We start from the raw sequence: 22876 nt of genomic DNA on the forward strand, positions 1-22876 counted from the left end.
CCAGCTGGATGGCTTTTACCTCTGCAAATTGACTTGATTCACCTTGTCCTTCTGTGGCTTCTGTGACTCGTCGTATAGGACTCCATACAGCAGCTTTCCACTTCCGATGCTTTCCTACAAGACGGCAGGATCCATCGGTGAACAGGGCATACTGCTTCTCATCCTCTGGTAGTTCATTATATGGTGGGGCTTCTTCAGCACGTGTCACCTCCTTTTCTGGTGGCATTCCGAAGTCTTTGCCTTCTGGCCAGTCCATGATCACTTCTAAGATTCCTGGGCGATTAGGGTTTCCTATTTGAGCCCTCTGTGTAATTAATGCAATCCATTTACTCCATGTAGCATCAGTTGCATGATGAGTAGTAGGAACCTTACCCTTGAACATCCAGCCTAGTACTGGTAATCGGGGTGCCAGGAGAAGTTGTGCTTCAGTACCAATTACCTCTGAAGCAGCTCTAACTCCTTCATATGCTGCCAGTATCTCTTTTTCAGTTGGGGTGTAATTGGCCTCAGAACCCTTGTATCCTCGACTCCAAAATCCTAGGGGTCGACCTCGAGTCTCCCCTGGTACTTTCTGCCAGAGGCTCCAGGTAGGACCATTGTCCCCAGCTGAGGTGTAGAGCACATTTTTAACATCTTGTCCCATACGGACTGGTCCAAGGGCTACTGCATGCATAATCTCTTGTTTAATCTGTTCAAAAGCCTGTCGTTGTTCAGGGCCCCACTGAAAATCATTCTTCTTTCTGGTCACTTGATAAAGAGGGCGTACAATCTGGCTGTAATCTGGAATATGCATTCTCCAGAAACCCACAACGCCTAAGAAGGCTTGTGTTTCCTTTTTGTTAGTTGGTGGGGACATAGCTGTTATTTTGTTGATCACCTCTATCGGGATCTGGCGACGCCCATCTTGCCATTTAATCCCTAAAAACTGGATCTCCCGGGCAGGTCCCTTGACCTTGCCTCTTTTTATGGCAAAACCAGCTTTCAGAAGAATTTGAATTATTTTCTCCCCTTTTACAAAAACTTCTGCTGCTGTATCACCCCACACAATGATGTCATCAATGTATTGCAAATGTTCTGGAGCTCCACCCTTTTCTAGTGCAGTCTGGATCAGTCCATGGCAAATAGTAGGACTGTGTTTCCACCCCTGGGGCAGTCGATTCCAGGTGTACTGGATACCTCTCCAGGTAAAAGCAAACTGTGGCCTGCACTTTGGTGCCAAAGGAATAGAGAAAAATGCATTAGCAATGTCTATGGTGGCGTACCACTTGGCTGCCTTTGACTCCAGTTCGTATTGAAGTTCTAGCATGTCTGGCACAGCAGCACTCAGAGGTGGTGTAACTTCATTTAGGCCACGATAGTCCACAGTTAATCTCCCTTCTCCATCAGACTTTCGCACTGGCCATATAGGACTATTAAAGGGTGAGCGAGTCTTGCCAATCACTCCTTGATTTTCTAATTGTCTAATCAGTTTATGAATGGGGATCAGGGAGTCTCGATTGGTACGATATTGTTGTCGGTGCACCATGGTAGCAGCAATTGGCACCTGTTGTTCTTCAACCTTCAGCAACCCCACAACAGAAGGATCTTCCGAGAGTCCAGGCAAGGTAGACAGCTGTTTAATGTCCTCAGTCTCTACAGCTGCTATACCAAAGGCCCATCTATACCCTTTTGGGTCCTTAAAATACCCTCTCTTGAGGTAGTCTATGCCAAGGATGCACGGAGCATCTGGGCCAGTCACAATGGGGTGCTTTTTCCATTCATTTTTAGTTAGGCTCACTTCGGCCTCCAATACAGATAACACTTGAGATCCTCCTGTTACTCCTGAAATATTGATAGGTTCTGCCCCTTTATGATCCGATGGCATTAGGGTGCACTGTGCACCAGTGTCTACCAGGGCTCGATACCTTTGTGGTTTTGATGTGCCAGGCCATCGAATCCACACAGTCCAATAAACTCGGTTGTCCCTCTCCTCCACCTGGCTGGAGGCAGGGCCCCCCTAATTAAGAAATGGATTCGTGCTGCTCACAGGGACTGGACCTTCATTTCTCCTATTCACACTTGGGAAAAAGTGATTTGAGGCCCATCTCCCCTGACTGGGGTCCTGCTCACTGGTAACTGGAGCAGCCATCCTCCTAGAAAAATTCTCTCTGGTATTTCTTTTAGCTTGCAACTCACGTACTCATGCCTGTAGGGTACTGGTAGGTTGTCCATGCCATCTGCTCATGTCCTCCCCATAACCACGCAGGGCAAACCACAGGATACCTCGTGATGTGTTCCTTTTCCTTTGAGCTGGTCCTGTAGGAGGCCGTTTTCTCCTAACGGCTGCAACGCGGGCCTGTGTAGGTAGAGAGTCAAGTTTATTCTCGATCATGGACAGTTTGTCTGACAGTTGTTTAAATGAGTCCTTGTTCTCCTTAGTCAGTTTTTCCACAGCGAGATGCGTGCCTGCAGTGGGGAAGAAATACTATCTTCATACTGTCGCATACAGTTAGCCATTTCGCCCACAGTAGAATGTGCCATATCATCTTCTCCCCATACTAATATTGACAATGTATGGGTATATGTCGGTGGAGCATTCTTCACAACCTTCCGGAACATGGATCGGTTGCATTCCACTTCATCAGGATCTACAGGATCTACAATGTCCCGTGGGTGTCTATAAATGATCTCTTGCACAGCCAGTTCTCTAAGGTAGTTAATACCTTTTTCTATAGTGGTCCATTTGCTTAGGTGACTCATAACATCATCTTTATAGGGATACCTGCTCTTTACAGCTGACAAGAGTCGCCTCCAGAGACTGATAGTGTTTGACTTTCTTGCGAGCGCCTTATCAATACCACCGTCTCTGGACAGGGATCCCAACTGTCTGGCTTCTCTGCCATCTAATTGCATGCTATCTGCCCCATTATCCCAGCATCGGAGCAGCCAGGTAATAATAGGTTCACTGTCATAACGGCTGAAGTCTTTCCTTATATTTCTCAGGTCCTTCAGGGATAAGGAGTGGTAGGTTATCTCTACGTCCGAGTCCTCCTCTTGTGATAGTTCTGCTTTAGAACGACCTTTCTTCTGTGATGGGTCTGCTTTAAAAGGACGATCGAGGAAACCCCCATCTGTGTCAGGCCCTAACTCTGCCTGAGAAGGGCCCTCACCTGGGTCATATGATGGCTCTGCCTTAGAAGGCTCTGACTCATCATCCTTCTCTTCACAAGCTGATTTCTTTTGGTATTTCTTCCTGGTTACAGGAGCAATTGGTAGAGATTCGATAGATGCTGGAGTCTGAGTAGATGCAGTGGCTGTCTTGGGAGTGCTGAGAGTCTGAGTAGCTACAGTGGCCATCTTGGGGGGTGTAGCAGCTGTGGTACAGGCTGCCGAGGTTTCAGTGGGTTTAGTGGCTGTAGCGGCAGTACACACTGTAGGATCTGAGGTGGCTGCATAACACCTACAACTGTCCCTGCACTGATATTTAATCTTATTCCACATCAGAAACACATTCAGGACAACCAAAAATAAAAACATGCCACCTAGACAGCACCATCCTAATTTCGCAAAATCTAGTGGAATCAGCTTGGCAGAAAAGGAGAGGTACTATTTCCCAAAGTAAAACTGGAAGTGTAATCATTAACAGAATCAGCTAAAGGACGCCTGGAGTGTGCAGATGAAGTTGCTGCTACTGATTCGCGATTAAAGCTGCCCATCATTGTGTCATAGAGATAAGAGATCGGAATATTAACTGCCCAGTTTATCACAGCATAAATCAGTATCAAACCCCATACCAAAACAATACATTTCGACCAGCGCCCACTGCTAAACTGCATGTAAACATTCATAAGAAGCAAGCAATAACACAGTGCCCACGGCAGGTAAGGCATCATTGCAATACTCAATTGTGAAAGAAACTCCATAAAAAGATGAGATAACACAGCATTCAAAAATGACATCACCATCTTCACTATCTGTTTTAACTTTCCAACCCCTTGTAAATCTCAAAGGAAGAAATCTGATATTCTCTCAGCTGAGCTCTCCGGGTCTCCTCCCACCAGAGCCAGGATTCAACTTATCAGAGCAACCTGTTGGAGCTTCTCTCGAGCCCCACGTTGGGCACCAATTAAATCTGTCACTGTTTAAAGCTGGGCTGGCTATTAACCAGGTGGCAGATGCTCTCTGTTAACCCTCTCCCCCCTCTAAGGGAAAGGGAAAGGGAAAAGGGAGAGAGACTTCCGGGTTGGAAAGTTAAAACAGTTTTAATAAACTATAATAATGAAAACTAGTATCATAATAATAATAGAAATAATCAAATATATACAAATATATACAAATATATATACAAAACCAAGATCGAGCTCCCCTGAAGTCAGCCACGTCACCACCGGCACTGCAGGGCAGGCTCCGGGAAGGCCCAGGCTGGGCCTAGCGACGGTCGAGAGCTGGATTCAGGAATGCACGGATCAGGATCGGGGGCAGCAGGAAAACGGACAGAGTCCTCTTTGGACACCGGTCATAGCAGAAAGAGAGCGAGACCCTCGTGATCCCCCCGCTTTATACTGAGAATGACGTGTATGGGATGGAATACCTTCGTTGGTCAATTTTGGGTCACCTGCCCTGTCCGCTCCTCCCTGCAGCTGCGACCCCCCTTCGGCTCTTCACTCATAAGCAGTGAGGAATTTAGCAGTGACCTTGGTTTCTCTAAGAACAAGTACAGCAAGAGCCTTTCTGCATAACATCCCTACCGGTGCCTCAGCGATAACTACAAACTTCGAGCGTTATCAGTCCTAGAAGCAGACGCTGTCTGCAAAACATGCAGTTAGTTTCAGAAAGTGCAGTTACTTAGAGGAGACTTAGCTGAAAGTAAAAATCACTGAAAGGAAAATTGGCCCGGTTTAGGCCAAACCAGGACACTACCCACCTGGAATACTAATAGAAGGTAGTAGTCAGAGGGCCTCACCAGTTCAGGAAGCCTCCTGGCTACATCCCTTACCCGAGCCCCAGGGAGACAGCAGACTTCCCTGTGAGTTGGGTCTGGCCTGCATATGGGGCCCTCCGTTCCCCTTAGCAGGGAGTCGCCTAAAACAATTACTTTTCTTTTCTCCTTTTTGGAGATGGTTGCAACCCCTCCTAATTGGTTGCTTCTGTTTAAGTAGCCCCTTAGAAGGTCCTTCACCTAGATTCTTGTCTTCCTGACGCTCAGGAAGACACTCAGGTTCCAACTGCTCTACGTTATCTTGCAGCCTATGGTACCACTCTGCTTGAATAGTAATTACTTGTTGCGCGATCACCTTTACATCCTGTAAAGTCCCAACTTCCTTTTCCAATTCTCTCACTTTACTCTGTAATGCAACATTTTCACAGTGAAAAACTCTAAGACCAGTAGCTAACAACCATCCCAATCTCCCTGCTAATTTGCGAGAAGAATCTGATGCTGCTTTCCATGGCAACCCATGCATAGCCGTTTCAATTGCCTGGGGGGTAATCACTGCCCCATCATCTATTTCAGGCCATGCTTCCAGTGGAGCCAGAGTAGCCAGGAAAGTGGCCGCAGGGGTCCAGTCCTCAGTACTGGGCCATCCTGGAATGCGGGGAGTCACCGTCACGGCCTCCCCAGTCCCCAACTTCTTTTTCAGCCATGGCATGGCTGTTCCTGGATCCTGCCGACTATGTCAAAATGTGTGAGCTGACACAGGCAGGACGCAGGAACAACCACAAAACCACAGATGAAATGCAAAGAGCAAATTTATTCCCGTTACCTCGCAAACCGGAGGATCTCCGAAGCAGCACCCGGGGCAAAGGTACACAAGCGGGGATGCAGGCACCGCGGAGCTTGGTCCCTGCTAGAGAGAGAGGCGAGAGATTTAGAACCTGCTGCTTTTGCCTGTATATTAGGGGTTTTTTGCAGGCAGTAGTTTTCCAGTGTGCTTTGATCTTTCTCACAGCAGGGCAGGAATCTCAAGCATGTTCGATAAGGTGCCTCTGAGTCTATCACAGGCCTATGTTATCTAAACGCAGATTTTCTACTTGTCCAGCACACAAGGCTAAACAACAGTTACTAGTATGATACATGTGTTTTTCGACACCCCATGTGCAAGTCACTTGAGCATGTTTACAATCCTCCTTGCCAATCTTCCATTATATTCCCACATCCGCAGTATCTGTCACCTGTTTTGAAGTAGCTGCAGTGTCTGTTGCTTTGTCTTCAGATCCAGAGACCTTCTTTTCCCCTTGAGAGTACTGAATAGTGTTGAACAGGGCTGCTCGGTGGGCATGGGCCAGGCCCCAGCACGTTGCAGTGATTTGTGTCTCTCTGGAATTGCCAGGGTGACAGCATTCTTTTTCCAAATATTTTACTAGTTCTTCTGGATTCTGCACTTGTTCCGGGGTAAAGTTCCAAAACACTGGAGGTGCCCACTGTCCTAGGTGCTTGTCCATACTATCCCACACACCCTGCCACTCATAATAATAGAACCTTGGGGCAGATTTCTTGGTGGTATTCTTAAATAGTTGTTTAACCCTAAACAAGACCTGAACCACGTTCAGAACATGCTGGTTCCTAGCAATAGGATCACGGTGGTTTCAACATCCCAAGGATATTCAAAATTTTCAAAATTCTCAAACGCTATTGTAATTAACCTGGCGGAGAAGGGGAAGATGAGGGAAGATGTCTCCTCCACAGTTTGGCTTCCCGAGGAGAAAAGGTAAAAAGTGTAATTATTAAGTCTCCAGGAGATGGCAACCGAAGTACGGAGGTGGCAGTAATGCTGAGTACAAATACCAGATTTGTTTCACGACCAGCAATTCTGTCATATTATAAGCCAGTGTTATACAGTGCAGCAACATGATAACCCTAGCCCAGTTCCCACGGGTGATAAACAGCACAACAGGGAGCATATACTGCAAGTAAGGTATTATATAACGCAACTTTAGGAACAAACACACCAACTCTGAGAGCAAATACATCAACATTGTGACCAGTGACTATTGAACTAACAAAATGAATGCTTATAACAAATTTGTTCTAATGCTTCTCAGTCAGATTTGTTCGTCCCAACCGTTCAAGCCCCAAGTTGGGCGCCAAAAAGGACTGTCATGGTTTAACCCCAGCTAGCAACTAAGCACCACACAGCCACGCGCTCACTCCCCCTCAGTGGGATGGGGGAGAGAATCAGAAGAGTAAAAGTGAGAAAACTCATGGGTTGAGATAAAGACAGTTTAATAGGTAAAGCAAAGCCCTGCATGCAAGCAAAGCAAGATAAGGAATTCATTCACTACTTCCCATCAGCAGGCGGATGTTCAGCCATCTCCAGGAAAGCAGGGCTCCATCATGCATAACGGTTACTTGGGAAGACAAACACCGTAACTCCGAACGTCCCTCCCTTCCTTCTTCTTCCCCCAGCTTTATATGCTGAGCATGACATCATATGGTATGGAACATCCCTTTGATCAGTTGGGTTTAACTGTCCCAGCTGTGTCCCCTCTCAACTTCTTGTGCACCCCCAGCCTACTCGCTGGCAGGGTGGGGTGAAAAGCAGAAAAGGCCTTGACTGTGTGTAAGCACTGCTCAGCAATAACTAAAACACCTCTGTATTATCAACACTGTTTTCAGCACAAATCCAAAACATAGCCTCATATTAGCTACTATGAAGAAAATTAACGCTATCCCAGCCAAAACCAGCACAATGGGGACAGACTTTTTAGTAGGGCCTGTAGCAATAGGACAAGGGGTAATGGTTTTAAACTAAAAGAGGGCAGATTCAGACTAGATATAAGGAAGAAATTTTTTACAATGAGGGTGGTGAAACACTGGAACAGGTTGCCCAGAGAGGTTGTAGATGCCCCATCCCTGGAAACATTCAAGGCCAGGTTGGACTGGGCTCTGAGCAACCTGATCTAGTTGAAGATGTCCCTGCTTACTGCAGGGAGGTTGGACTACATGACCTTTAAAGGTCCCTTCCAACCCAAACCATTCTATGATTCTATGATACTTCTGTTAAACTTACCTTGCAGTAGAATGACTATAATGTTTCTCTGGACTTAAATAAAAATCATTGCTGCAAGGAGCTGCTTGTGCACTCTCAATTATAAATACTCTACTTTTCCTGGTCCATAAGGATAGAAACTATCTTCCGAGATAGCAAAATCACTCCTGAATCACTGTTTATTGCTGAACAAAGACAGAAATTCACGTTCATCTTTTATGTTTGGCAGAACTAAATTCTGTTCCAGATAGCATGAAAGTAGTAGTTGTAATGTTTCTTACTACTGCTGTATCTTGTTCTGTTCCAAGAACTAAATATATTTGTAATAAACTCTGAAGTTGTAATACCAATGCATTTTCTTTAGTAGAAATTCAGTAGTTAACCTGTAACAAGGTCTGCCAATGAAAAAATGCCAGTATCGAGGTAAGAACTGAGCACCAAAAAGGCAGATGTTTAAGATCAATGTTATAAGAAATATTTGAATATGCAATATGTATTAAAGGATCTAGAACAGCTCCTTGCAGATCTTGTTTTACCAAGAAACATTTTTACTAAGTAGGTTTTTTTGCTTTATTACATGTAAGACAAAGAGCTTTTCATGAAAAGATTTTTTTAAATTTTCTTTTCAAATTAGAATGTGTACGGTGCTAAATTTATGATGTATTTTCTATAATTTATAAGCTTTTCTCTAAAAAAAATCCAATAGTTTTGTGTTGTAATATTAAGGCTGACAGTCCTGCACTCATTTACTTGCCTGATGGTAACAGAAAATAAATAACCAGCATGTTAAATAAAGTGCAAATATCTATGCAGTAGCTACTGTAGAGGTATCAATTATTGCAGCTGTAGAAACGTCTTTTTTCATCATTTTATGTTTGAAAATATTCTATTTTTATGACAGATTTTTTTTTCTTCACTATAAACCTGATACTACTTGAATTTTCATGTTCAGTACTTTCACTTGTGAATACTGGCTTTAACCTGAAAGTTAGAAAAGTATAAAAATCAGCTTATTGCTGAGAGAGGATATTGATTTATTGTCAGTATGCTTATGTTTTGTTTAAAAATGCACAGTTTGGGTATTACTTTAACAGTTGTAATAATTTATTATATGAACATAATTTAATTAAGACTTTTTTGCTTTTGTTTCTACAGTCCATACAGTGACACTGTTTCTTAATATATTTGGATGTTTGGCCTGGTTTTACATTGATGCTACGCGAGGGGTTGATTTTGGATTGAGTATCCTATGGTTCTTGCTTTTTGCCCCTTGTTCTTTTGTCTGCTGGTACAGACCACTTTATGGAGCTTTCAGGTAAGAACTTCAGCTTGACTTAAGATATTTAAAAAAAATACTACACTTGTTGAAATGCATTAACATTCCAGAATTTGCTTGTTTATCATTATGATAATCTTTTAATATTATTTCATTAGAAACAAGCAGAATGTTTGCCATTAATTCAGTTGCTGTATCTGAAATGTTGATGGTAACAGTTAGGAATATCATAGAAAATCCTTTAAAATATTTTAAAAATATTTTAGCATGGAAGGTTCAGGAGCAATCTGAAATGCTTGTACACCAATGCACGCAGTATGAGAAACAAACAGGATTAACTGGAAGTGTTGGTCAGTTCCCAGAGCTACGATATCATTGGTATTAGTGAGACTTGGTGGAATGACTCCCACGACTGCAGTGCTGGGATGGAGGGCTACAGGCTGTTCAGGAGGGATAGGCAGGACAGGCGGGGGGAAAGAGTTGCCCTGTATGTAAGGGAGAGGTTTGATTGATTGTACAGCCCTTACAGTTAGTGATGATTTGGTTGAGAGCCTCTGGGTGAGGATTAGGGGGATGGAAAACAAAAGAGATGTTGTAGTGAGTGTCTACTACCGATCGCCCAGCCACGATGATAGCACTGATGAGTTATTCTATAGGCAATTAGGAGAAATCTCTGGATCGGTAGCCCTTGTCCTTATGGGAGATTTCAACTTCCCAGACATCAACTGGAAATACCATACTGCTGTGACAAGCAACCTGGGAAATTCCTGAAGTTTGTAGGAGGATAACTTCTTGACACAAGTACTCAGGGAGCCAATTAGGAAAGATGCCCTCCTAGACTTGCTATTTGTGAATAGAGAAGGACTTGTGGGGGATGTGCTGGTAGGTGGCTGTCTTGGCCACAGTGATCATGAAATGGTTGAGTTCCAAGAAACCTTATGCATATGCTAATAGATTATGTAATTGTCTTTGCGCATGCTTACTTATTTGGGGAAGGGGTCTTGGGTGGGCTCTGGTGGTCTCTAGTGGTTGTAATCCCCCCATAGTGATGCTGTCCGCTGTATAACCCCGCTTCTGTGCAAGCGTGGTCAAGGCTTTTTTGTTGATACATGCAGGTGGCTCCAAGGAGAAGATACTGTTCTGATTCTTACAGGATTTGTCTCTACTCCTGGCGCCAGAGCTATGAATCAAGTCATTTAAGACACTACAAAGATGTTGTTCACAGTCTTGCTTATCTCTGGCCCTTCTTTGTAATTAGCGAGGAATTTAACAGAGACCTTGGATTCTCTAAGACTAAGCGCAAGCAAGAATCAGTGATGACTATAACTTTAAGTGTTATCAGTCCCAGAAGCAGACCCTGTCTTCAAAACATGTAGTTAGCTTCAGAACATACTGTTATTTTAGCTGAAAGGAAAATTGCTGAAAGAAAAGTTGATTCTGTCTAAAGGTTACATGGAGTAGGCCTTTTAGGGCCTACTTTGAGGCTTACTTTTACTAAACTGTCTGGTATCACAACCGTTAACCTAACACTGCTAAGTCCACCACTAAACCGTATCCCTAAGCACCACATCTACTTGTCCTTTAAATACCTCCAGGGATGGTGACTCAACCACTTCCCTGGGCAGCCTGTTCCAATGCTTGATAATCCTTTCGGTGAAGAAATTTTTCCTTATATCCAATCTAAACTTGTGCTGTTGACACTCTTGAGGGACAAGAGGCGTTGCAGAGGGATCTAGATAGGCTGGAGCACTGGGCAATTGTCAGTGGCATGAAATTTAACAAGTCCAAGTGCCGGATCCTGCACTTGGGACAGAGTAATGCCGGGCACAAGTATAAATTGGGAGAGGAGTGGCTGGAGAGCAGCCCTGCAGAAAGGGATCTGGGGGTGCTGGTTGACAGCAGGCTCAATGCAAGTCAGCAGTGTGCCCTGGCAGCTAAGAGGGCAAACTGCATCCTGAGGTGCATCACAGTGTAACCAGCTGGTCAAGAGAGGTGATTATCCCACTGTATTTAGAGTTGATGTGGCCTCACCTTGAGTACTGTGTGCAGTTCTAGGCCCCACAATTTAAGAAGGATGTGAAGGTCCTTGAATGCATCCAGAGGAGGGCAACAAAGCTGGTGAAAGGGCCGGAAGGAATGTCCTATGAGGAACGGCTAAGGACACTGGGGTTGTCTAGTTTGGAGAAAAGGAGGCTGAGGGGTGACCTCATTGCTCCCTACAGCTTCCTGAGGAGGGGAAGTGGAGAGGGAGATGCTGATCTCCTCTCCCTGGTATCCAGTGACAGGATGCATGGGAACAGTTCAAAGCTGTGTCAAGGGAGGTTTAGACTTGACATTAGGAAGCATTTCTTTACTGTGAGAGGGTGGTCAAACACTGGAATAGGCTTCCTAGAGAGATGGTCAATGTCCCAACCCTGTCGGTCTTGAAGAGGCATTTGGACAATGCCCTTAATAACATGCTTTAACTTTTGGTCATCCCTGAAAGAGTCAGGCAGTTGAACTAGATGATCGTTGTAGGTCCCTTCCAACTGAACTATTCTATTCTATTCTATTCTATTCTATTCTATTCTATTCTATTCTATTCTATTTATAGCTTCTACGATTGACATAATAGTTGTAGGAAATATTTAACTTTGTATTGAGCTGATAACAATTTTAAGGAAAATTCTCATTAAATCTCTAGCCCTTCACAAGCAGGTTAACAGTTAAGGGTGTCTTCAGTTTTTGCCTTCCTGAATGAATTTCCTAAAATTCTACAGTTAAAAAATCTTATATTTTTAAGTGACCTGCAGTGTCTGTAATTATGTAGACTGAGATTCTTAAGAATGAGTAGACCAGGTAATCAAACTCCAGTATTTTTACTAGCTTTTAGCAATCTGAATTTTGCAGACTTCACAAGCTTGAGATGTGGTATCTTAGTCTTTAAAAATAGAATGTTTGGTTTGCATGCAAAATTGATTTTTTTTTTAATGAAAATCGGCGTGTAGAGATTCTGAATTCCTGTACTCTTACAGTATTTCTTGGGAATTATTTTTTACGTTGAAATGAATCAGGATGTTCTCAGCTTAAATGCACTAATTTTTGTAGAGAAAGAATGATAGCCATAAATTGCAGTTGAGCATAACCTTTAGACTAAATGAGATGTTTCTTTTTGCTAACCAAGGAGATATTGCTGTACCCACACATCTTCGAGGAATCATATAGTTTAACTTGCATTTGCTCATGCACTAAATTCTTACATGCTTAAGGCTAAAATGTGAGAAGAGTATTTTTCATTTACTAGTCTAACTTCTGTTTGTGACTCGAGTTACAATGTGGGTACAAATTGAGATAAATTAAAAATACAGAGAATTGCCAGTATTTTAAAATGGTAGCTTTCATTAACTAATTATAAATCTTACATACTCTCTCTTAGTAGTGTTGTTTTATATGAAATTATTATTCCTGATTTGGTGGAGTTCAGTGTCACGTTATCTTTCAGGGTTTTAGATCTATCAAATCCTCAGTGTTTCTTAGTGAATATTTATTATTTGGAAAAGGAAAACTACTGTTTGCATATTCAACTTCCAATGATTTGTTCAGCTGAAAATGAAATAGTTATTGAACTGAACTGGTTGAATAAATAGAAATGAACAAATTCCCTTCTGCAGAAAGAGCTATTACTGGCAAAATCTGGTTCTGTGACTTAAGTGATTTTTACTTCCTTTAGAAATTTGGTAGGAAGCATATCATGCGATCCTTAGTTTTGATAGTAATACTTTGAGGTCTTTGTTGAGATTTTGCCTGTATGTTTATATTTGGGTTTTTTACAGACTTTTAATACTTTTGGTCTTTGTCAGGCTGACATTTTAGCAATTTAGACAGCAAACATATTTTGTATATTTTGTTTTTAAACAACAGCTGCTTCAATATTATGATCTGCATTATGTTTCAGTAATTCCATATTAGATTTTATGTCCTCTTACAAGTAAAATATTTTCTTCCCATCCTGCCGGTGCTGTGAACTTCAGTCTGAAAGTGGAGCAGACTTCTGTTCTTCATGCATTGTAGCAGTTGTATGTTTAGTCTAAGAGGCCCTGCTGTGTGCTGAACAGAACACTAAGGAATAGTATCTTGCTGCTATTCTCACCTCTGTTAGAGGTGCAAGTGGCAAAAATACTATATTAAAGAAGCAGCAGCAGGTCTTGTAAATAAACACTCTACAAAACCACAGAATTACTGGTATTTCAAGTTACCATCAATAAATCAAAGCACTTTTCTTATAGTTAATGCAGAAAAAAAAATTTAGATTGGTACTACAGTATTTGTAAAAAGTCATAAATTTCCTGGCTGCTTTAATTTTTCCCCCCCCCCCCTCTTTCAGGAGTGACAGTTCATTCAGGTTCTTTGTGTTCTTCTTTGTATATATCTGTCAGTTTGCTGTACACGTACTTCAAGCTGCAGGATTTCAAAGATGGGGAAACTGGTGAGTATTCTGTTTTCTGTAGCATTGTACTGTCTGTAAGACACACACTCATATTTGATATAGCAACTGCAATACAGTCTGTGTGTTTTTTAAAAAAAACTTGTGTTCACTGGAATTGTTACATTTAGCTCTCAAAAAAAGCATTTTTGGAGTGCTCTTAACTAGGAAAAGTGTGTGAAACATATTCCAAGAGTGTGAGGTATTTCTGTTATTAGACTGGTCAAAATTTTATCTTTTAATGTAAGCCACTTTGAACTACTCTTTTATACATTACCTCCCCTATTTTAGTGGGGTGTGGAGATGTTATTTGCTCTATATTTAAGATAAAGAAATAAGCAAAACTTAGAGAAAATGAGTATAATTTAGGCTGTAATAATATACTGTTTGAATATTATTTTGTATCATTAGTTATTTCTAATTATATTAATATACTTACTAATGAAATTTATGGCTAAAATTTGAAGAATGAGTCAACATTGTATTCGGGTGAATATAGTTGTATATCTCTGATATTATTTGAAAAGCTCATTTGTCCGAGTCAGCTCTTTATTCTGTAATAGTTGATTTTTCATTTTGATGCTTATAAGTATATAAGCTTTTACTTGAAGCTTTTATGTATATATAGCTTTTGTTTGAAGCTTCAAGGTCTAATATTTAGTTTTTACAAGGAAAAGCTATTGGGAATCAGTCACCCTTATTGGAAAAAAAACCCAACAAACTTGAATTAACAAAAAGCATGTTTGTAGTAGCCAGCTGATAGCATGGAGATCTATGACTGGCAATAATGTACCTGGGTAATGACACTTCTGTGTATCAGTGGTTTTCTGATAGCCTCCAAAAGTACATAAGCAGACAAAACATCATTGCTTTAGAACTGGAGTGTAAGGAAAAAACCTGGCTTATTATTTTTGCTCTCAAAACCAATATTTTGCTTTTTCATAGATACCTTGATTGACATGAACAAAGTAAAAAAGTAATTTTAGAGGGCCAACTCTCCAAGTATGTGGAGTGTGCTTTTAAGGATACTTGGGGAAGGGATATGAAAAGTAGCCTGATCATCAGAAGATGCTAATTACAGTTTGGATTTTGGAGTTGTGTGGTAGAGTCTAGTTGGACATAGGGGATATCAAAGCAATTTGAAACAAGTAGAGGAAAGTTTTAATGTTGTTTGAGTTTACAGATTTTTTTTGCTCTTTTCAGTGGAAGAATCTTTTCTGTCTTAATGTTTTATTTTTCTTAAGGCAACCTGGTTTTGTGGCTTCAAGTTTGATATTGTACTTTTATGTTGGTGTTTCAATTTTGAAGAATGGGGAAATGTTTGAAGTAGATACTGATATAGCAATCTTTTCTCTTAATTAACCTGACACTTAAAAAAAATTATATTAACCCCAATTGAGAAAGCATCACTGTGTGGATACAACTAAATGAGTTTTCCCACATGGCAGCTCTGTGTGTGTGGCATCTTTTTGTTTTATTTTTGAAGAAGTTAGAAGCTATCTTTTTAGGGACATTTTATCTTCCACAATGTCATGTAGTCTTAAATTATTCTGAAATGACAGTATAACCAAAACAACCCAAAAAGTTGATGAGCAGCTCTCTAATGTCTCTCAATTTCTTCACAACTCTCCTCAAGGATAATCATTTTTACTAAAATTTTCCTTATAGTTTCACTGCATGCATTGGGAAAATGGCAACTAAGCTGTAAACGCTTATTATAGAACAGAAATATGCTCATGTATAATTTCCATGGCTTTTTCTTAAAAAATATTCAGTTGATCAGAATCAGGAGGTTATAAAGCTTCCCTTGATGTGGATACCTGTGGTTGAATGGTTCATGTGCTGTGCTAGTAAAGTTTATCTTTTCTTTTTCCTTCAGTGGGTGGATTTCATCTCTTACTGGTCTTAATAAGAGTATCCCTGTTGGCATTATAATGATAATCATAGCTGCACTTTTCACAGCATCTGCTGTTATTTCATTAGTTATGTTTAAAAAGGTAAGTTACTTATTATTCCCCTCTTCTGTTTCCTATCTGGATTTTGCTTTCCTGATTGAGAGAGGTACTCTTTCACAAAGTAATGGGGATTAAATTATATTCTTGGAGGTGTGCCTTACCTTTTAACAACTGTGCTTCTATAGTACTTTTTTGCTTATACTGTCATGGAGTTATGAAATGCTGTTTTTACAATGCATTTATTTCTGCAAACTAAAATGGGGAAGGATAGCTTTGAATAAGAGAAGTTGGGAGGTAAGCCCACAATGAAAGGGTAGGTGAATGCACTGGACACTAAGGTAGGACCTGTAGATTCCAGGTTGCAATTTTCAAATCTGTGATGATTCATCAGGCTGAGTGAAGTGTGATTCAAATAATTGCTAAGTTTCAGCTTTTATCAAAATCATTCCCATTAAAATCAATAGAAGAGGGAGATGCCTAGCACCTCAGAAAAGGATTTTTATTTCTCTACTTATATTATTTTAACATTTTGCTGTCAATTAATGATTGCATAACATAAAAGCTCAAAGAAAGATGCTTTTCTCCCTTGGTTCCTTTTTGTGAATTTCCACTCAGAAGGCCTAAGTTTAGATACTAATGTGCTCAGTTACATTTACACTTAAAGGTTTTCACATACCCAAACTCTTCTGGCCTATTTACAGTAAGCTAGAAATTTTAAGCATAGCCTTGAGATGTCCCTTCTCCTTATTTGTTTTCTGCATAAATACTCAGGTACAGGAGAAAGAAACAAACAAGAAAAATGTATGGTGAGCATTTTTTTACACTCTTTCTACCACATGCATCTGGATTCTTTTCAAAAAACATTCATACTCAGATATGACCTGGTGTATCTTTATGGATGAGAAATAGTCACATTTATAACAAAGAAAAAAGTTACAACATGAATTTTCCTGCTACACTTGAATGAAAATGTCTTCGTAATATTATTTGACAACTTCATCATGACTTGATTGAATATGAATCAGAAATAGCATTTTAATTTTAATACTCAGGTATTTGGAAGATACTCAGGATTTGTTTTTTTGTTGTACTAGAGATTATAAGGCATATTGTTTAATACCTTTGCTTATTATGCAGAGCAATTGGTCATCACACTAGTTTAGCGGATATTTATATGCATTATTGGGATATTTTATACTTTTTAATGTTCAGTCATAGCTTAATAGGTTCTTGTAGCCATGTCAATCAGAGAAATTAAGATATTTCTAAAAAAATTGATGTAGAAAAAAGTTCGCCAGAATGTTATTGACACAGTGGATTCAAAAATACTTTTTTGGTTTTGTTTCCTGCTGTTTCTTTTAACATGGACACTTATGAACTCTTAATGAGTATGCCAAGTTGTATACAAATTGAGACAGAAGATGCTTTTGCAAGCTATAGATCTTGCGTTATGCTAAGGATGCAGCCTATTTGTATATTTAAATATGTTATTTCAGACAGTAGATACCACACACATTTTAGTGAAGACCTACAAGACCCCTCTGAACTTGCAAAAAGTTACAGGTATCCCTACAGTCAAACTGTGCATGCACAGCAGGGCAATCAAAAGTTGTAGGATTTGTGGAAAAAAAAGTCTGTTTACTCATTTCCAGATCCTCCCAAACATATGAGCAAACCAGGTTTCTCCACCACACAGCTCTGCTTCATGTTTGAGACTTTGCTATTACTCTACCAAGAAATGGAAGGCTCAGCACACTTTTTTTCACTGCTTTTCCACCTCCCTAGGTGCATGGTCTCTACCGCACAACTGGTGCTAGTTTTGAGAAAGCGCAGCAAGAGTTTGCAACGGGAGTGATGTCCAACAAAACTGTACAAACTACTACAGCCAACGCCGCATCAACAGCAGCAACCAGTGCAACTCAGAATGTGTTCAAGGGTAACCGAATGTAGAGAAATATAAAAAGTCATGATGGTTCTCTTTGATTGTACTTTATTTTCCAGTCACTTATTATATTCCCCAAAAACATATATCAAAATACACACAGCATGTTTGTCTCTTCTGCAGGTGTGCATGGGTAAAATGGGAAATGTTTGTTTTATTTTATTATAAATTTATTTATTTTTAAAAGATAACCATTCTCTGCCCTTCTTTAAAATGTTGCATTCTAGAATATAAAGCCTTCCATATTTTATGGAGGATAAATAATTTCAACAATTGGCCTGAGAATGAATTGTGGTATATAATGAACAAATAAATATATTAAGAATTTGGAGGTTTTTCTAGTGGTTCACTCTGGTATTTTTTTTTAACTTCAGGAAAGCACTTTGGATCAAATTTTTTTCTTTGCAAGAACTTTTTTCCCTATTTCTGCTATAAGAAGTGGGGTAGACTGAGAGGTAGAAAGTTAGGTTTGGCTACTGCTTTTGCAATTTCAGCAGCTGCTGGAGGACAAATACAAGTAGGATAGATATTTTAAATTATTTTCTTGGGGTTTTTTTAGGATAAGTCTTTTGGTATAAAACTGTAAGTTTGCATGAATACTGTTGAGTTATCTGATCTTGTTTAAAAACTGTTTTGGTCCACAATTTACCTGCGCCATTTTATAATTATAGCATTTGTTTGTATCTGTTTTCATGGAGTATTCTCTACCTGTGAGAAATTACTATGGTGCAGAAACATTCTCTGTAATAGAATGTGTAATGCAGTGTACAGTTTAAGGAAGTTAACTGATGGTCTCAATCACAGAGCTAAATGATTATATATTTGCTATTTTTAATTTCAGTATTCATGTCTTGGGGTAATCATTTTGCTGGAAAAGAAACAAATATTGACCTTTAGAACACCAGTTTCATGATCCCCTTCCCTCTTACATGCAGTGGCATTTTTGTTGTGTTTGGGATTTTAACATTTTTTTTTAATGTAATTTGTGTTTAACAGTGGTACTAAATCTCTACCCTTGTCAGTCACTGTTTACTGCTTGTCCAAAAATCTAAATATACAGTATTTAATTTTCTACCAGGAATATTGTCTAAAATCAAGCTTTTTAAGCAATGGCATTTAGCAGATATATAATTTCATTTTAACGTAACTCAACCATCTCTGTGATTTGATTTAAGCTGGGAAAAAAAAGCTTTTAAACTATTTTGAGTTGGAAAAGTGAGAAATCTTCATCTTCACAAAGTTAAATTTTAACTCATTGAACTGGAGGCCTAAGAAGTTAAATTGGTGCTGTGGAACGGAACAATCCATAATGGTACATACCATCAAAATATTCTAGAATTTAATCAGGTCTTACTATAAAAGTGATGTTTCTCTCCTTTGAAGGCTATTTGATATTCTTGGATTGCCTCATGAGTCTTATGCACAATAATTGGGCTTTTTTTTTAAACTCTTGTTTTAGAAAATTAAAACAGGAAGGGACCACATCCCACAACCTGTATAAGTACACACTGTAGCTGAAATGAATTCAGCTCTTAAGGTGAATTACCTTTAGTAAGACTGAGCATAAAATTCTGAGGCCCCTCCATGTTCTGAATGTGGACAGACTTTCATAGATTAATTCTTTTTCACTACAATGTATTCATAATAACATAAGAGCATTACAAAAAATAAAACCCTTAGCTTAATCCCTGGATCAGTATTGTACTGTTAGCATGAAGTCCCTATTAGTCTCTTTACCAGTTTCTTTAAATCCAACTTGAATTTGGATAAATGTAGTAGTTTCACCTATGCTGAAGTTCATATTAATGAATATACTTGCTTCTAAATATTCTCTGCATCATGAAGTTAAAAGTAATTTAAATATTCTGTGTAGTAGGGGCTCTAAAATTCTATACTAGTAGACATGCTAGATTTGAACTTAAATATGTGTGGAATGTTATTAAAAGCTTTCCAGACAAAAGCCACAATTTTCTGTTGAGATCAGGCATCACACTTCTAGCAGCTGTATATCAAGATTGTTCTTTTCATAATCTTTTTAATTTAACTTGAGGGTTGTATCTAGGAACTCTACTATGGTTTACTTTTAAATCTAAATTTAAGCAATTCTCTTGGATATCTCTTGGATATGAATCCTAGGGACATCATCCTTGCAATTTAATTTAAGTTTTAAGATTGCATAATAACATACATTACCAGAATATATTATGGAAAAACATCAGGAATAAAACCTGAATTTGGCAGGTAGATTTTTTTTTCCCAAATGTTTAACTGCTCTTTGAGAAAACATATTTAATGTTCTATGTATAGGGATCATTGATTTGTAATGTCATGGGTTGAATATACAGATTTAAACCTCCTAAGTAAAATTCAAGGTTCAGTTAGACGTGAATTGTTTAAACCAGAAATCTCTGACACTTTGCAGCCCAAAAGGGAGGGAAAAGTTTGAGTTTAGCTTTGACAACAGAAGGCTGATATTTGTTAAAATATTTTGTACCTAACTAAAACTAGATTTTACAGTCTCTCATTAATTAATCAGAGTATAGCGCCCACTTAAGTTGTCATTTTGTAGTATTATGGCAAATTGAGTACAAAGTATGAAGTTTAAACACTGAAATGTCTGTAGTCATTGATCTGTAATTTAGGAGTTGGTTTTATTTATCTGGGGGATGTTTGTATATTTTGTATATTACTAACAATGCTCTGCCATCCTGGTGAATGTCATGGTTCTCTACAAATGCACCACTTCTGTCCCTCTGTTGCATGCCTGAGTAGTTCAGAAGTTTTGTATATTTATTGTATTAACTCAGTGTCATAGAATAAAAAAAGACTTTTCCTGGATGTTTGCTCTGTATAGTTTTGAACAATATAGGGATTTTTCTTTTAAAGGTCAGGATAACATGCAGGGTGGCTGATCTATGTAAAAGTCTCACTTGGTTTTTATAATTCTGTATATAAATGCTGTAATTCTGCTGAAATGGGGAAGTAAAATGTCCACTATCAAAATAATACATTAGGGTAACAAGAATTAGTCTACTCAACTGCTATGAAGAAAATTCTTAAACACTTGCAGCCCACTTTCTTGTGCTGTAAACTTAAGAGGGTTAAAATCTAAACATGTTCTGTCATTACTGAATGAAATTCTACAGGTATTAAGTGAATCCTAAAACATTATTGAAAGTAAAATGAAGTTGCTGAAAACAGCATTGCTTTGGTACTGTTTATTTTCCTAATTTCTGTCTATGAATTGACACTTCTGTATCTTGTTTTTTGGGATTTTTTTAGGCACTATCAGAGTCTGTTGATTTTTTTTCATATCATATCAACTGTAACACCTGCTCTCTAGTACTGAATTTATTACCAGGTTTTCTTTGAAGGGCAAAATGAGTTCATCCAGACCACTGTGATGTAGTTACATTTGCAAATACACAATATAGAGAACAGTGCTCTGAGGTATAGTCGGGATTATTTTGGGAGATAGATAGCAGATGTGAGTTTTTGAAGACACCTGCACATGTATGCATCATTTAGTAGTGAAATTCTTTATCAACTTGATCTGTTTCTTTGTCATTTACAGATCTAGGGTGGCAGTGGCAGCAGACTAAACAGTTTTTGAACTTTCTTGTAAATGATAAGCACAGTTGTGCAGCATGATACAGTCATGTTTTATGATTAGAATTATTGCACAATTTAAGTGCTGTTGTGGAGAGATAATTCCCCTGATTTGCACAGGCTAGTTGTAAGCACTAAGTTGGGAAAGCAAGCACATACACAGAAGACAGCACAGGGAAGAGAACTGTGATTAAAAATACTCACATTTTAATTGAAATTTAGATTTAAAATAACACATTAGGTACATCATTCATGCTAACAAATGTACATAGTGGTGACTTTAAGAACAGAATAACAGTACCACAAATAAACCGTGGCTCAAAATCTACTCTAGCTGGATTACCACAGCCTCTCTTCCTATACAAGGCAGCTGTGGTGTATATGTTGCTGCCATGCTCTGCTTTTGTTGGGCTCTGCCAATTCCTTGTGTTAGGCACCAGTTCCCACTGCTTTCAAGGAAGACTTGAACTCTTCTCCATTTGCCACTAGGACGTGAGATACTCTGATGTGGGATAACAATGCAAAATGGAAATGATTTGGCTGAAAAAAAAATCTCAGAATCCAGAGAACTTTATTGAGTAAAATTGATACAAAGGTGATATAGACAACCCAGAAATAGCTCAATAGAAATGTTTTTTGCAGTGCCACATTATAAATAAAGCACATTAAGAAAACTTGCTGAGCCTTTTCAGCTTTTAGATTATATATTGCCAGAGATGGATACAACTTCATATTTTAATTGTTTGTATTATATAGATCTGAGTATTTCAAATCAATCTAGAAGAGGTTTTTGTTTAAATCTTTAAGCTACTGTTACTACTGTTGTATTCATCTTCAAAATCAGTGATTTTGTTGCATTACTCTATGCTTAGTTTGTCCACACCATCAAAACTCCAGCCACTTCTTCCCTGGGAAGTCACTTTTGAAATATCTTGTTTAAAACCAAAACCATAAAAAATAAACAACCCCCCCCAAACAAACAAACAAAAAAAACCAAAACCAAAACCCATTCCTGATATTGCACATCTCACACAAGTTTTTATATATATATATATGAAATGCTAGAATTTTCTAAAAAAAGGTCTATGGCACTTTACAGAATATAAGTTTACAAAGTTGATCAAACCACAGATGTTTGAAGAATTCTTCAACAGCACAAAAACAAAGTTAAACTGAACTAATTGGCACACAGGTTTTAAAGAATCCACGGCAAGTTCTTCTAGATCTTATGCAGTGCATGTACATTAAGAAGTAGTTACACTCTGCAGCCCCCTCATGAAGTTAATTAAATTAGCTTTAAGCTGATTTCTCTCTTTTTTTTTTTCCTTCAAAACATCTTTGAAAGCTACTGCTGAGGTGAAATTCAGGAACAACTTCAAAGAGCTGTCAAATTTAATGAGTGCACCCTACACCTGAATCTGCAATATATACCATCTTATCGCTAGAAAAACAGAACCCTGAGAAAAAGAAATTCTATTTTTTTTTCTGTATTTTTTCCCAACCTGTCTTCTGTCTGTGCTATGTGATGAACATGGATATTCTTGCAAGTTAGTTGATTACGCTGTTGCAGAGCAAGTTGATAGTATACCAGCAACAAGTAGAAAAGCTAGTTCTTCTTGGTTACAAATACAAACAAAAGCAAAACATGCCACTGAAAATACTTCC

At 39.1% G+C, this 22876-nt stretch overlaps 1 protein-coding gene across 3 annotated transcripts in view; it reads left to right on the forward strand.

Moving 5' to 3' along the window:
* Window positions 1–20756, forward strand: part of LOC137677084 (secretory carrier-associated membrane protein 1-like) — a 99930-nt gene extending 79174 nt beyond the window's left edge. For all 3 annotated transcript variants that reach the window (XM_068424268.1, XM_068424269.1, XM_068424270.1), the window contains 4 exons: window positions 9123–9282; window positions 13607–13708; window positions 15585–15702; window positions 17446–20756. In XM_068424268.1, the coding sequence (XP_068280369.1) occupies window positions 9123–9282; window positions 13607–13708; window positions 15585–15702; window positions 17446–17610 (545 nt within the window). In that variant the 3' untranslated portion in view covers window positions 17611–20756. The remainder of the gene's footprint in view (window positions 1–9122; window positions 9283–13606; window positions 13709–15584; window positions 15703–17445) is intronic.
* The last annotated feature ends 2120 nt before the right edge of the window (window positions 20757–22876 follow it).

This window comes from Nyctibius grandis, assembly GCF_013368605.1.
Source record: "Nyctibius grandis isolate bNycGra1 chromosome W unlocalized genomic scaffold, bNycGra1.pri SUPER_W_unloc_1, whole genome shotgun sequence".
Taxonomy (NCBI): domain Eukaryota; kingdom Metazoa; phylum Chordata; class Aves; order Nyctibiiformes; family Nyctibiidae; genus Nyctibius; species Nyctibius grandis.